The 15,807-nt window shown below is 40.1% G+C and overlaps 2 protein-coding genes across 2 annotated transcripts; both read left to right on the top strand.

Moving 5' to 3' along the window:
• The first annotated feature begins 1,170 nt into the window (after positions 1 to 1,170).
• On the top strand, positions 1,171 to 3,337 carry NUPR2 (nuclear protein 2, transcriptional regulator). Its single transcript, XM_039346316.1, has 2 exons — positions 1,171 to 1,551; positions 3,162 to 3,337. The coding sequence occupies exons 1-2, from the start codon at positions 1,222 to 1,224 to the stop codon at positions 3,183 to 3,185; spliced, it is 354 nt and encodes a 117-aa protein (XP_039202250.1). The 5' UTR covers positions 1,171 to 1,221; the 3' UTR covers positions 3,186 to 3,337.
• A 1,867-nt stretch (positions 3,338 to 5,204) lies between these two features.
• On the top strand, positions 5,205 to 13,488 carry CHCHD2 (coiled-coil-helix-coiled-coil-helix domain containing 2). Its single transcript, XM_039346314.1, has 4 exons — positions 5,205 to 5,426; positions 10,454 to 10,691; positions 11,147 to 11,300; positions 13,037 to 13,488. Exons 1-4 carry the CDS (start codon positions 5,377 to 5,379, stop codon positions 13,045 to 13,047), a joined length of 453 nt encoding a protein of 150 aa, XP_039202248.1. The 5' UTR covers positions 5,205 to 5,376; the 3' UTR covers positions 13,048 to 13,488.
• Positions 13,489 to 15,807: the final 2,319 nt, after the last annotated feature.

Raw genomic sequence — 15,807 nt, 5'->3', positions numbered from 1 at the left:
CTTGTCTTTGTACTGTACATTTTTATGTACACAATTCTAAAAAAAGTAAAAAAAAATCAGAATGACCAAGGGTTATTTTTGTCTTTTGTTGTAGAGCAGGGGTGTCAAACTGGCAGCCCATGCGCCAGATGCATCACATGTAGGCCATGCTCACCCCAGCTCCGCAAAGGCAAAAAACGTGATACATCACATCACATGACGTGATCGAGTTTGACACCCGTGTTATAGAGCAACACTTTTTTTCAATGTTTACCAGAGTTTTCATTTTTTTGAAATTTAAAAATGCACTTTTCTCATTTGTAATTAATGACTCCCATAGAGAATGAAAATTCAAAATGTAATTATACTTTAAACATAGACTGAAATTAACAGTATAGATCAGGGGTTCTCAACCTTGGCAACTTTAAGACTTGTGGACTTCAATTCCCAGAATTTCTCAGCCAGCTTGCTGGGGAATTTTGGGAGTTGAAGTCCACAAGTCTTAAAGTTGCCAAGGTTGAGAACCCCTGGTATAGATCATGAACATTTTCATCTTCTTTATACTGCAGAAAAGTATAAAGAATTCCAGGAGTTGAAATCCACCCATCTTAAAGTTGCCAAAGTTGAGAAACATTACAGGTAATCGTCAACTTACAGCAGTTGATTTAGTGACTTTGAAGTTACAACAGCACTGAAAAAGTTGACTTATTACCCTTTTTCACACTTGCAGCATCCCCATGAAAATTCAGACGCTTATCAATTTACTCATATTTATGACAGTTGCAGTGTCCCGGGGTCATGTGATCATCTTGTGTTATCTTCTGACAAGCAAAGTCAACAGGGATGCCAGATTCACTTAATAACCATGTTAACTAACAATTGCAGTGATTCACTTAATAACTATGGCAGAAAAGTCGTAAAAAGAGGCAAAATCACTTAACAACTGTCTCACTTAGCAACAGAAATTTTATGGTCAATTGTGGTCTAAGTTGAGGACTACCTGTATTGTAGAATAGATGACAGAGTTGCAGGTCTCCCAGTTTCTAACCTCAGAACTGCGTCACCACGGCAACTCCTAGAGCCTGAGAAAGGTATAGTATTAAGATCCGGCTCTGTGACGCAGGTGGGAAGGACCCGCCTCGGCCTCAGCCAATGACAAGACAGAAGCGAGGGGGGGGGGAAGAGAGAGAGAGAGAGAGAGAGAGAACATTTCGGGGCGGAAGGCGAAGCCCAGGCGCCGTCATGCGAAGCGGGCGGAGCGGCACAAGGGCGTCCATAGTAGCGGCGCCCTCTTCTGGGTCGGAAGATTCCGAGTGGGAGGAGGAGCGCGTGGTGAGGCTGCGGGAGCGGGCTTGGCGCGATGGCCCGCGGGGTCCTGGATCCGGTGGGAAGGGCCGCAGCCGCCGCTCCAGGGAACATCGCACTAATTGGCGCGTCCCGGCCGGCCACGAACGGAAAATCACCGCCAAGATTCGAGCTAGCTTAGCCAAACGTCGCCTCCAGCAGCGCCCGGGGAGAGGACCTAGATCTGCCCCTCTGCAACCCAGAAAACGCGCAGAAGCCGACGCTAAGGTGCGGGGCTTGGCTGGCCGGTCAAACAAGCATTGTCCCGCTCTCAGAGCCTTCTCCGCTCTGGGTGCCTTACAGATGGGATAAGCCACAGTGCCTACCCTCCCCAGGCTGCACGGCTAATAGTCATGGGAATAAGGCTGCCCCGCCCAAACACCTGCAGGCATTGTATTCTTTGCGCTCCCCTCCCATTTCGGGAGCAATAGAATTGTAGAATCACTCAAGGCAAGAGCCTTATATTATCCCAGTCAAATAGTTGTCAGGTCTATTTTTGAAAAGACTCAGTGATGGAACAATGTTTGGGGCAATAATAAGGGCGCTTCGACTATATTTATAATAATAGATATGCTGCCGGAAGCTCAGTTCTCATCTTCCCTAGTACTTCTGATCTCTCTAGAACAAGATCTCCAAAATATATTTTTTTCTCTCTAGTTAATCTTTACCTGCCTTTGAGTTACAATATATTCCCCTTCAAAGGACTTATCATGTAGAGCAGAGTTTCACAACTGCAGAATTCTGGGAGCTGAAATCCAAATATTTCAAAGTCACTAAGTTGAGAAACACTGATATAGATTGTTCTTCTCCTTATGAGTTCCAGCCAGTCCTAACTCACTCTGGTGATATTAGGAAGCTGTTCCTGGATAAATGCATGTGCTCTTCAGTATTTTACAAAATATATTAGCATTGGTAAGCTCTTCCTAGTACAGTTCTGGAGATGTTTTCATTTCCTTTCTCATCTCATGATACCATCCAGTTAAAAGAGAATAGAGTCCAAATCATCCCTTGTGAACTACACTGCTGGTACAATTGGGCTTCTGGAGTACTTCATACAGTGAACCCTTTTTAAATTGGAAAACCAGCTCCTTTCCTTGGTTTCCTCCAAAGCAAATAAGGATCCTGCTGAATAAAGAAAACATCTAATTTCCATGTTTTCATGTATAGGAGTAAAATGCCCTTTGCAGATATGCCTTCTGATTCTATAATCAAAATGAAATGTTGCATTCTTCTGCTGTAGTCTTTCTCATCCCTGCTCCTTTTGGTTCTATAGATGCAGACAGTTATTTAACTGCACAGTGGATAATTCAGTCTGCCTTGAATGGGTACTCTTAATGCAGTGGTGGCGAACCTATGGCACAGGTGCCAGAGGCAGCACTCAGAGCCCTCTCTGTGGGCATGCGCACCGTCGCCCCAATCCTAGGCCTTTGTTTGGGTTTTATAAAACCATTTCGCTTTAGGTCTCCGCCGCCATGTGCAAAAAAAAAAAAGATTCAATCAATCAGTCAATTTCAACTTCTCAACGGGAAAAAAAAGATCTTGCAAAGTTGGAATTGATTGAGTGGACTTTTTAGTCCCACCCAGTCCGGCCATCCAATGGGCCACACCCAGCATAAGTGGGTGGCACCCGACGATGCATAAGTGGGTTTTAGGTTACAGTTTGGGCACTCGGTCTCTAAAAGGTTTGCCATCACTGCCTTAATGGCTTCACAAACATTTTAAGTCTCTTTCACCGAGGCAGTGAACCTTGCTTCCACAGGTCTATTGCTGCCAAAACTGGGCAAGGTAATCGGGCTGCAGATTCAAGGTACCTTATGTTTTTTGTTTTGTTTTTTCAGGTTCCAGAAACTATCACCTGCTGAGCATCTTTTCTCACAATCTCTGACTGCAGTTGCTCTGTAGCTGAAGAAACTCTCTTCAGGGTATGCTGCTGTGTACCAGAGTCTCTGTCCACTTTGGTTTCCTGTTGTATAACTTAGAAGCCATTTCTTTTCAATAACACCAAGTCTGGGCACTTTTGTTCCACTCTTTGCATTATTACATCTTTTTTCCCCACTTTTGTTATCTGTGAGACAACAGCTTCCTCAGGGGTTCCTCAGGTCTCCAGACCACATTTTGAAAATCATTGGTCTAGAAAAAAAATAGCTGTGTTTAATACACCTGAGTGAAGAACTGAATGAAAAGGAACTTGGATGAATCTGTTGCCTTTAAACTCAGTTACTCAAGTTGTTTGGAATTGGAAGAGAGACACTAATGTTGCAGTTACTTTTTCTCCTCCCCTCCCTCATTTCAGGCAAAGAAGTTTATTAAAGGCAGGGATGTCAAATGATACACTAAATGTGATGTAGCAGAAAGCAGCAAATTAATAAAAAAATATTGATTAGATGTGAGAAAAGTCAGGCAGCCTTAAAAAGGGGGGATCAAGTTTTTATAGAGCACAAAAACAGATAATCAGGATATGTCAGTGGTGGCAAACCTAAGGCATGGGTGCCAGAGGCGGCACTCAGAGGCCTCTCTGTGGGCACGTGCACTGTCACCCCAATACTAGGCCTTCAGCTGGGTTTTATAAAACTTTTTTGCTTTAGGCCTCTGCCGCCGTGTACAAAAAAAAAGGTTCAATCAATCAGTCAATTTCAACTTCTCGCAGGAAAAAAAAATCTTGCAAAGATGGAATTCATTGATTGAACTTTTTAGTCCCACTGCAGCCACGCCCACCCAATGGGCCACACTCACCCGGCACCCGACGATGCAAAAGTGGGTTTTGGTTGCAGTTTGGGCACTCAGTCTCTAAAAGGTTCGCCATCACTGGTATATGTGATACATCAGAAAACAAGTGATCAGACATTGATTACATGTGAGAATTAAACAATAGAAAACATTGATTCTAGATAACATTCTGCAAATGGTAAATTTGAGTTACATTATAGCACTTCCTTTTCCAGCCACTTTTCCAGCTTAAAACCTGCCAGTATATTCAAGGACCTCCAAAATCCGCTCCCTATAGTTTTCAGACTTGCTGAAAAGGCCATTTTTTGTACCCAAAATTATTTTGGCTAAAAGGAGAACATGGTTTCCTGAATTTCTAAAGGATGCATGGATGCCATGCTAAAATATTAATATTAAATAATTAATTTTAATTAACATTAAATATTAAAATATTAATATTAATAAAAATATTAATATCACCTTTATTAAAAACGAGATCCAGGCAGAAGAACATTGTGGCTTCAAAATCTAAGGGACTGGTTTGGACAAAACTCAGCAGCACTTTTTCGTGCGGCTGCTGATAACATGATCGCCAATGTGCAATAACGGATATGGCATAAGAAGTATTTTAGCATGGCATCCATGCCTCCTTCAGAATGATTAAAAAGCTAATAGTGAAGCCTAAAATTCTGGGTAGCATAGGTAGGCAATGAGGGAAAGAAGAGGTGGGCTGGTGCTTCCAAAACTACATATGGTATTCATTTCAGTGTATGTCTGCCATGCTGGGAAAGCAGGAAAGGGAAAAAGAAAGGCTGCAGCAGTATTTTGACTAAAACATCTGCAGCCTTCTCTGTGGATGCTCTCCAAATATGCTAAATTGCAGCTATTGCTGAAGTCTGGCACATCTGAAGAGCACCTAGGAAGAAAAAAAAATCAGGCAAGAAGTCTACAGGACCTCTAAGATTCCCTCCAATTCTGTTACACTGTGTAAGGGGTTTTGAGCAGAAGGCTAAAAAAATGGAGATGCGTCCTGGGCCTAATATTCAAATTTCCTTGAGGTCACTCTCGGGCCCCGCCCCAATCACGTGATCCAAGCGCCGATACCCTCTTCACGTTCCACAAACTCGGAGCTCTTAGGCCGAGGAGTCAGTTGCGTCATCGCGCATGTCTTTTGAGGCGAAGCGGCTTCGGTGACCTTGGGCCCGGAGGAAGTGGTACTCGGGACGGAAGTGAAAAAAAGAAACATCGCAAAACGCGGAGGACGCCTCGGTGAGGAGGGGACAAGAGAGCTACCGTCGATCAGGAGAAGAAGCAGCGAAAGGAAGGTTGAACTTATCCTTGATCACCATGCCGAGGGGGAGCCGAAGCCGAACGTCCCGGATGGCGCCACCCGCCAGGTGAGAGGTAGCATGCAGCCAGAGGGACCGAAGCCGGGCTGCAAAATCCGGACACGAATGGAGGGCAGCCGTGAGAATGTGGTGGACCCTTAAACGGGCCTGGGGAGGGGGCGGTTTTGGATGGGAGTGCGTTGAAAGACCGTTGAGAGTAGCTGGGTGTTGTTAATTTGCCTTGTCACGGCTGAGGGGGTCACGTGATCCGCGGCGGCGGCGGCGACTCGTCAGGTAGAGAAGATTAGAAGGCCGTTTGAGAGGGCTGGAGGAGTGGGAGGCGCATCCTTGGAGGTTGGGCGGATGAGAGGCAGAGGAAAGAGAACATGGCGGGCGGAATTTAAAAAAGAAAGGATGCCGATCGCACGAGGGAGTTTTTATTTATTAGATTTTTATCCCGCCTTTTTAAATACAATTTATCGCGGCAAACATTGTCTACTATTAAAATCATTTATGAATTTTTTTATGCCGCCCATCTCGCGATTCATACTTAATCCTGCTGCCTCATATTTTCCCCACAACAACCCTGAGGGGCGGCCTGGGCTGAGAGAGATTGACTGGCCCAAAGTCACCCAGATGGCTTTTGTGTCTAAAGGAGGCCTAGAAAACTCGCAGTCTGCTGATTTCTAGCCAAGCACGTTCATCACTACACCAAACTGACTCACTTTCACGTAGTTCAAGGCAACAAACATGCCTCTCTTCACTTCAGTGCTGCCACACAGCAAACCTGTGGGGTAGGTTGGTTGACCCACACTTACTGAGTTTAGGATTGAGGGCTGAAAGCGGACTCGAATTTATTTGATTGGGGCACATGGTATGCAATAGGAATAGTTGGTCAAGAGGCGTGAAACGAAACCAAAATCCTAGGCATAGTTAAAAGGAAGTGGTGGGCTGCAAGATGGAATAATTCCATAGATGGGTATAGAACGGAATTGGAACATGTAAATGAGGACTCAACCATCCAGGCCAAAAGTATCTAAAAAGGTTAAATCGTGGCAATTGGACCAAAGTTTATTAAAACTGAAACATTTCATTATTCATCCAAGTAACTTCTTCAGTCAAAATGAAAATTTTGGATAGGTAGAGAGTCAGGTAGAGGGTCAGAGTGTTGTTGGAATGAACCAACTCGCTATACAGACTTCAGGAGATTTCTCCCCAAAATGAAAACCAACTTGTAAATGAAGTCTCAATCACCCAGGCCAAAAGTATCTAAAAAGGTTAAATCATGGAAACATAGAATTGGAAGATACTGGAAAAATAATTTAGTCCAACCTGCTGCAGTGTGCAGAAAAACCAATTACCCTTGAGTTGTGGATAGCCAGTCTGTTTTTAACCAGATGGATGTCCCATAAATTCCAAGAGTAGATTGTTCCAGCATTGTACAGGTCTTATCATCAAAATGCTTTTTTCCCGATGTTTAAACATATCAAGATAGTTAAATCCAATATTTTTATTCTTGTTTCTGTCATAATAGAAAAGAGTCTGTCTTTTAAATAAAACTGTCTTTATAGCAGCCCTTTTATGTAATTGACCATTGATATGTCTCCTGTTGGTCATCTTTGGTCCAGACTGAATCTCTGCCTGACCTTAGAGCAGGGGTTCCCAACCCCCAGTCCGTGGACCAGTGCCAGGCCACAGCATGCCAGAAACCAGAACGCACAAATAAGCAAAGCCCCATCCATGGCATGCAGGCAGCACACAAAACCATGTAACCTCCGGTCTAGAAAAACCTTTCTCCACGGAACTGGTCCCTGGTGCCCAAAAGATTGGGGACCTCTGCCTTAGAGAACATGATCTCAAATCCTCATTTAATTTTTGTTACCTCTAAACCTCTTCTAATCCATCAATAGTCCTTTTGGAGTTAGGATGTCCAAAACTGTACAGATAGAATTTATGCTTAAACATTCTAGTCAAGTCTGAAGTCTTAGTGCTATAGGCTTATCCTGGGGAAGCACAGTCTGTTCTGCACTGGATTATATGTGTCAAATGTCTTCAAAAGCAACAGTTGCTGGCTTCCGCGTTTTATAAAAATCACAATTATAAATGCAAATTATAATGCAGTTGTAAATTGTAATATACATTGTGCTTTAAATTGTGTCTTCCTACTTTCTATATATGATTCAGAGTGATTTCTGTAGGGACAATCAAAACCTGTTAAATATAGGTTTCATTTTCTATCATTTTTCCCCATTAAACAAGTTTTAAAAGATGGACAAAATGACCATCAGCTAGTTTTGCCAAACACAGCCATATCTGTGTTTTTTATGTCTTCTGGGCAGTACAGATTAGATAAGCTCTATGTGAATATTTAACTTATCTAGCAGTGTCACAGCTTTGTGATTCGTTATGTTGACAATTCAGTTAAACATTACAGTAGGGAAAATCAGTGTTCCTTGTCTTTGAAAAGAAGAAAATCAGATTGCTCCAAAGAGTCATCTCTAACCTTATACTGTGAACAAGAGCTCCTCATCTTACCTATGATAAATTTGTCCCCTTTAGTATTTTAGAGTGCCATAGGATGGTTCAGACAGCATGTCTGAAAACTTTATGTTCTCCAGGGACAGGCACATTGTATGACTGATACAAGTTGATTCATCTGAATATAAGAGTAACAATGTAACAGACATTATATTGAAACTTAAGTATTTTCATCTGCTCAGGCTTCTTGAGAGAAAAAGCCAAAGCGTGAACAAAACAGACATAAATATTGCTGTTTATACTGCTTGAGTGTCTCTTATATGTTGTAATGGTGCAAGACACTAAGATACAGCAGGTATTATTTGCTGTCTCGATTATATACTTATCTGTTGAGAAAGTCTGTGAGAATGTGGTTGGCACTGAAAAAATAATTCCCAATTTCAACTGGAATTTCATTGCATTGTTTCCAAATTTACTATACTGGCTCTGTGTTCTCAGAAAGTCTCATGTCAAAGCATTAGCAAACCATAGATGTGCTCCATCTTGTCCTTTTAGGCTGTATTCTCTGAAACATGACCTTTCTCAGCCCAGTTTATCTCATAGGGTGGTTGCTGTAGGGGAAAATAGCGAAGAGTGGTAAGTACAGGTATCCTCAACTTACAACCACAATTGAGCGCAAAATTTCTTTTGCTAAGCAAAACAGTTTTAAGTAAGTTTTGCATCAAGACTTTTTTTGCTACAGTTGTTAAACGAATCGCTGCAGTTAAGTGAATCATGCAGTCACTTGATCATGTGACCACATGGCTGCTGCAATGGTCATTAGTGTGAAAAACATTTTCAGTGCCATTGTAACTTCAGTCACTAAATGAATGGTTGTAAGTCAAGGACTACCCGTATGCCTCTTTAGCTCCTGAATGAAAAGTGGAATATAATTAAAATAATAATAATAAATAGGTTGAAATGTGGCAGCAGTTCATGAAAACATACAAGAGATACAATGAGGGAAAAAATTATTTGATCCCCTGCTGTTTTTGTACGTTTGCCTAGTGACAAGGAAATGATCAGTCTATAATTTTAATGATAGGTTCATTTTAACAGTGAGAGACAAAATAACAAAAAAATCCAGGAAAACACATTTCAAAAAAGTTATAAATTGATTTGCATTTTTAATGAGTGAAATAAGGATTTGATCCCCTATCAGCAAGATTTCTGGCTTCCAGGTGTTTTTTATACAGGTAATGAGCTGAGATTAGGAGCACTCTCTTAAAGGGAGTGTCCACAGAAGCAATCAATCAATCAGATTCCAAACTCTCCACCATGGCCAAGACCAAAGAGCTGCCCAAGGATGTCAGAGACAAGATTGTAGACCTACACAAGGCTGGAATGGGCTACAAGACTATTGCCAAGCAGCTTGTTGAGAAGGTGACAACAGTTGGTATGATTATTTGCAAATGGAAGAAACACAAAATAACTGTCAGTCTCCCTCGGTCTGGGGCTCCATGCATGGAGTTTCAATGATCATAAGAACGGTGAGGAATCAGCCCAGAACTACATGTGAGGATCTTGTCAATGATCTCAAGGCAGCTGGGACCATAGTCACCAAGAAAACAATTGGTAACACGCTACGCCGTGAAGGACTGAAATCCTGCAGCACCCGCAAGGTCCCTCTGCTCAAGAAAGCACATGTACTGGCCCATCTGAAGTTTGCCAGTGAACATCTGAATGATGCAGAGGAGAACTGGGTGAAAGTTGTCAGATATCTGAAACCAAAATCAAGCTCTTTGGCATCAACTCAGCTTGCCATGTTTGGAGGAGGAGGAATGCTGCCTATGACCCCAAGAACACCATCCCCACTGTCAAACATGGAGGTGGAAGCATTATGCTTTGGGGGTGTTTTTCTGCTAAGGGGACAGGACAACTTCACCACATCAAACGGAAGATGGACAGGGCCATGTACTGTCAAATCTTCCTTCCCTCAGCCAGAACATTGATGGGTATTCCAGCATGGCAATGACCCAAAACACACGGCCAAGGCAACAAAGGAGTGGCTCAAGAAGAAGCACCTTAAGGTCCTTGAGTAGCCTAGCCAATTTTCAGACCTTAATCCCATAGAAAATCTGTGGAGGGAGCTGAAGGTTTGATTTGCCAAACGTCAGCCTCAAAACCTTAATGACTTAGAGAGGATCTGCAAAGAGGAGTGGAATAAAATCCCTCCTGAGATGTGTGCAAACCTGGTGGCCAATTACAAAAAACCTCTGATCTCTGATTGACAACAAGGGTTTTGCCACCAAGTACTAAGTCATGTTTTGTGAAGGGGTCAAATATTTATTTCACTCATTAAAATGCAAATAGATTTATAACTTTTTTGAAATGTGTTTTTCTGGATTTTTTTATTGTTATTCTATCTCTCACTGTTAAAATAAACCTACCATTAAAATTATAGACTGATCATTTCCTTGTCAGTGGGCAAACGTACAAAATCAACAGAGGATCAAATAATTTTTCCCCTCACTGTATTGCAGAGAGATATCTTCAGTAATCTTCAAATGTAAAAGAAGTTGGCATTTGGAATTATACAGTATGTGAATTTTAATTATTTTCCTCCTTTCTTTTCATAGCCGTGCACCAATGCGATCAGCTCCAACTATGGCTGCGCGTGCTCCTGTCCCAGCTCCAGCCCCTGCTTCAGCAGTGGGTTCGCCTGCCCCTAGGCAGCCTGGCCTGATGGCCCAGATGGCCACCACAGCTGCAGGTGTTGCTGTAGGTTCTGCTGTGGGCCATACTCTAGGACATGCCATGACTGGGGGCTTTGGGGGTGGAAGCTCTGAAGCTGCAAAACCTGACATCACTTACCAGGTAAAAGAAATTATTCCTTTTTTGAAATGTATACTTGTCAAGTAAGATTGTGAACTGTAGAGATCCTTTTGGTTAATAAATAGGGAAAACAAAGAGGGGAAGGCATGTGCTCTAAAAATGATATTTTAACATGAAGTGCTACTCTTTTTTGAAGAGTATATTTCTTCAAAGTGTTCCACAGGACAAACTATCTATTATCTTTTTTAGGCTGCTGCTATTAGCATAATTGTATTAAATATCATGGAATGCTTGAGATATTTAGTTGAAGAAACTGGGGAACAAAGCCTGCTGATTAGGAAAGGAGTTGTATGAAATTGTTAGCAGGCCTGAGAATGTTCCTCATTGTTGCAGTTTGTAACAAGAAGAGGTCCTATTGGGCTTCCTTATCAGGATCTGTTGTTCTCTCCCTTACCCTCTTCCAATTCTCAGTCTCATTGCTTGCATTTCCTCCTTAGGAGCCTCAGCCAGCAGAGCCTGCTATGCAGCAGTCCCAATACACACCTTGCCAGTATGAGATGAAGCAGTTCTTGGAGTGTGCTCAGAACCAGAGTGATTTGAAACTCTGTGAAGGGTTCAGTGAGGTGCTGAAGCAATGCCGATTTGCAAATGGTATGTAGCTTCCGTGGCTTTCTCTGGAAATTGGGAGTAGGCTTCTTTTCGAAGCATGAGAAGGAGGACAACTCGTTTAGGCACTGCTATGAATCCTTCCTGGGGGGCTTTTAAGGGTGATTATTACAATGTTAGGAAAACATTTACTTTTTTTAACTTAAGTCATACAGCACGTTAAACATTGCTTACTTACTAAAAGAGACAGTGATAGTATGGACAAAGAACTTTGGATATTCTATAGAATTAGAAGACTGGTAAAAACTGTGGGATAAAAATATCAAACTTACTAAAGCAGTAACATACAAAGAAAACCTATATAAAATGTTTTATAGATGGCATATGACACCAGTTCGCTTAGCGAAAATGTTTAAAAATTTATTGGATACGTGTTGGAAATGTAAACAAAAACCGGGTACTTATTATCATGCCTGGTGGACATGTTCTATTGCAAAAAAATATTGGTCTAAAATTCAACGATGGTTAGAAAAGATGATGAAAATCCAGATAGAATTTAAACCGGAACTGTTCCTGTTAGGTATATTAAGACCTAACTATGGCAAAGAAAATGATTATTTGATATGACATGTATTAACAGCTGCAAGAATAGTATTTGCCCAATTTTGGAAAAATGAAAACTTACCATCAGACCAGATTATAATTTTGAAAATCCTAGATTGTGCAGAAATGGACAGATTAATGTTAGAGATGAAGGAGAAAGAAGATTCAATCTTCTATAAAACCTGGGGAAAATGTTATCAGTGGGTTGAAATACGTTAGAATAAAAAGAGATTTTAGAGCTTTATTATATTAAGTATTAAGGTTGATGATTGGAAATAGTTGTTATGCTATCAACTATGTTAATTATTTTAAAGGAATATTAGTGTTTTACCAAATGTCAGTTGTAACTATACCGATTTATTCTTATAAATGTCTAGTATTATATAAACAATAATACTCAATATGAAGACCCGGACGACAGCTTGTTCGCTGAATTACGTATTTACTGTAGTTATCCACACCCTGTCCCCTTTATCCCAATTTTCCTGTACCCGCACTGACCCCACCTTTTCCCTACCCATATAAAATCTAATAAAATATATTTTAAAAAAAACATTGCTTACGTACAACAGTGATAATTGAACTCCGTTATTCCAGATAGAATGACAATTTAAAACTGATTTCTAATTGCATATCAGTGTATCTTGAAAACTTAAGGTTTTCATTCTTCGTGTGCCTTCTGGCAAGGTGTTAATTCCAGCTTTATCAGATATTCCTGACATAGTGCTTAATCTAAAAATGAGCTTTATGAGAAGATGCATTTTGAAGATACCCAGTTATTGGTAGTAGTCTAGCGTTAGCTATCTGTTGAGCTCATTGTATGCTGATGAAATGCAAGTACATAATGCATTAAAGTAAAGTCATATCTGTGTTTGATCAAGATAGTAGGTCACATGAATAAACAATTTGGAAAAATATGTACTAAAAATCTTCCAGTAGAATTTAGTATCCAGCAGCCCACTTCTACTAGCTCAATCTTAGAATTCTGATGAAAGAATTAAAAATTATGTTGGCTTGGTGTAAAAAGTGGAGGAAAAATGGGAAGTGACCATGATAGTACTTAAATGTGATAAGGAAAGGTCAGGGAACTTAAATGTCATTTTCTGGATCCTGCAGTCCATTTTTTTATGTATTGATACTTATATATATGTTTTATTTTTTTTCCTTCAAATCCACAGGCTTAGCTTAATTAAACTCTGGAGGATCAAATCTAGCTCCATCACTGAGATCGATTGCCAGTAAAATTTTCTTTTAACGTCTAAAAGCTCTCCAACTTGTCTTTGTTTATAATTCGCTCTCCATCTGACAAGAAAGCATGAAGTTTGCAGCAAGAAGAATTGTGGCAATATGTTCTTGTGGTTGGGAAAGTGGAATGATCATCCAATTTTAGGATTACTTCACTTGTGTTATTTCAGATTGTGATTGTGTATGATCCTTAGAATAAAAAATGACTATTCTGAAAAAGAGGTTTTAAATTGCCTGTCAGTCTTTAATAAATAACGATGACAGGAAACACAGGAGGAATGGGATACATCACTTCATCTGTAACAAATAAGAATTTGTTTCCTTAATTTGTTGTTAAAAATGCAAAATACAATAAAATACTGCATCTACTAACATTTTTCCTGGACAATTGGGCCGAATCCACATTTTGCAACTTGGGGAGGAAGGATTATTTAGTTCTGAGGCTGATCACCAATGGACAGTTAACAAGAGTTAAAACAATTTAAGAAAAGAAAAACAGGTCTGTCTTGAGGAAGTGCTACTATCCAGATCCAAAATAGAAAAAACTAAATCATGGGGGAGAGGAGGTCAACCCAGGCACCATACCAACTTTAATGTCAAGTATCAAGAAGAGATGTTCTTCCCCCTCCCCATCATCTGCTAAACAAGCTGCAAAATATTAATATTTCTATAATATTTCCACAGATATCACCAAGGTATCATAACATTCAGCATTGATCTCCAAGATTCACCTTGAGCAAATAAAATTTTTCAGGAACTTTCATGGTGGAAGCAATACATACATTCAGTTGCAATTCTGAAAAAACAAGGCATTTCAAGTGACTTTTCAAGTCTCACTGCATGAATTCAGTACACCCAGACCCAGTCATAGCAATTAATATAGTACCTGAATTTGTATAAAGGTTACACCTGCACAGGACACATTCTTCCTTTCAACCTCCCAAACTGACTGCTGGGAAGTTCTGGGAACTGAAGGCTATATCTGAAAAGTGCAGTAAGGAAAATGGCAATAAATAATTGACTTTGGGATACTAATCCAAAATTTGGCCTTATGTAAAATAATAGGCAACAGCATCAAGATGAATTAGAAATATCTTTTTTTAAACTGAATTTGCTTGATTGTCAAAAAAGGTTAACCGTAATCACAATCCTAATATTATATTCCAAAATGAACAGTTATAATGGCCCCTCAAAAGCATTAAATAAAGTAAAAACACATCTACAGTATTTCTGTCCATAATTTTGGGTTGCATATAAATTCCAGTGATAGGCTTAGGGGGAACAAAACTGGGTAGCTGCATCTTAATACTTTATTGAAACTGCCTGTTAATCCAGAAAAAAGGTAAATTGGGAATAAGAAGTATTCTGGGGACTAAAACAATGACCAGAAGAGTCCTCATTAGTTTGCCTTTTGTTAAAGTGTGTGAACAGTGATAACCTACCATAGATAAATTCTGTTGTCTTTCAGTATGTCTCATTAAATGCCAGTGATTCAAAACAATACCTTTGACACAAGAGACCACATGTTCCACCTATTTTTATGTAATGAAGCAACCACCTCTTCATTAATTCACTTCTATAATGCCTTCTCATCTAAATATAATTCCCTGAGAAAACATTGGCCTCAGGTGTATGCTAAAGTATACTGATAGTTCATGTTTTAATTTTAGAAGTGGGTAAATCAGTATTTTTCAAACTTGGCAATTTTAAGATGTGTAGAGTTTAATTCCCAGCTTGCTGGGAGAATTCTGAGAGGTGAAGTCCACACATTTTAAAGTTGCCAAGTTTGAAAAATTAGAAAAACTTTTTTTTCAAATATTAGATAATTTACTATGTAAATTCATAGATCTAATTTGTAAGCCAGAGCATATAGAAATAACATCTGTTAGAGACCTATGATTCATAAACAACAGTCAGCTACTCAATTCATCTTTGGGCCCTCAGTAAACCTTACAGTGGTCAAAAATTTAAATTTTTGTACATATATCAAATCATAATTATTGCATTACAATACTTTTATGAAGCAGTGATCTAACAAAATATGGGGAAGACAGAAGGTTGGATTATCTTTACACACTTAAGTTTTCCTTGGAATTGTCAATAATATCCCTGTTTGCCAATCTAAATTTTGCTGAATGATGTGCAGAAAAAATTAAATTTTATGAGTTATGTAAACAGGTAGTCCTTGACTTACGACTGCAATGAAGCCCAAAATTTCTGTTGTTAAGTGAGACATTTATTAAGTGAATTTTTCCTTTAAGATGTATGGACTTCAACTCTCAGAATGAAGAAGTTGCCAAGTTTGAAAAAATACCGAACCAACTCTAAATGAAAATGTTTTGGAGGGTGTTTGTGCCCTCTCCCCTGCATCAGCAAGGCAAAGTTGCCTATAAAACTCTGCTGTGAAACAGCTGAGGGCATAGGGCAGGAGGTGTCTGTGTGTGTGGCAGGAAAGCAGTCAGAAAGGGATGCTTTTCTCCTAACAGTATTCACAGGGAGTAGGAGTAGGAATAGTAAGAGTAGCAGTGGGGAAGAGTGAGCAGTGGGTAATAGTACCAGAATATGTGAACGCTTGTGTGTGTTGTTTAAGAATCTGGGAAGTTGGCTCTTTTGTGTCTTGAAACCACCACCACCCCCCAATTGGATATACAGGTAGTCCTTGACTTATCACCACAACTGAACCCCAAATTTCTGTTGTTCAGAC

The sequence above is a fragment of the Crotalus tigris genome, unplaced genomic scaffold (assembly GCF_016545835.1).
Source record: "Crotalus tigris isolate CLP2741 ecotype Arizona unplaced genomic scaffold, ASM1654583v1 scf7180000017987.690289119674:8195010, whole genome shotgun sequence".
Taxonomy (NCBI): domain Eukaryota; kingdom Metazoa; phylum Chordata; class Lepidosauria; order Squamata; family Viperidae; genus Crotalus; species Crotalus tigris.
This window is presented reverse-complemented; position numbering and strand designations above follow the sequence as displayed.

Coding starts and splice junctions, on each gene's coding strand:
- CHCHD2 (XM_039346314.1), top strand. CDS start 5,377: ATGCCGAGGGGGAGCCGAAGCCGAACGTCCCGGATGGCGCCACCCGCC. Junction 5,427..10,453: donor CGGATGGCGCCACCCGCCAG/GTGAGAGGTAGC, acceptor TTCTTTTCATAG/CCGTGCACCAATGCGATCAG. Junction 10,692..11,146: donor AACCTGACATCACTTACCAG/GTAAAAGAAATT, acceptor TTTCCTCCTTAG/GAGCCTCAGCCAGCAGAGCC.
- NUPR2 (XM_039346316.1), top strand. CDS start 1,222: ATGCGAAGCGGGCGGAGCGGCACAAGGGCGTCCATAGTAGCGGCGCCC. Junction 1,552..3,161: donor GCGCAGAAGCCGACGCTAAG/GTGCGGGGCTTG, acceptor TTGTTTTTTCAG/GTTCCAGAAACTATCACCTG.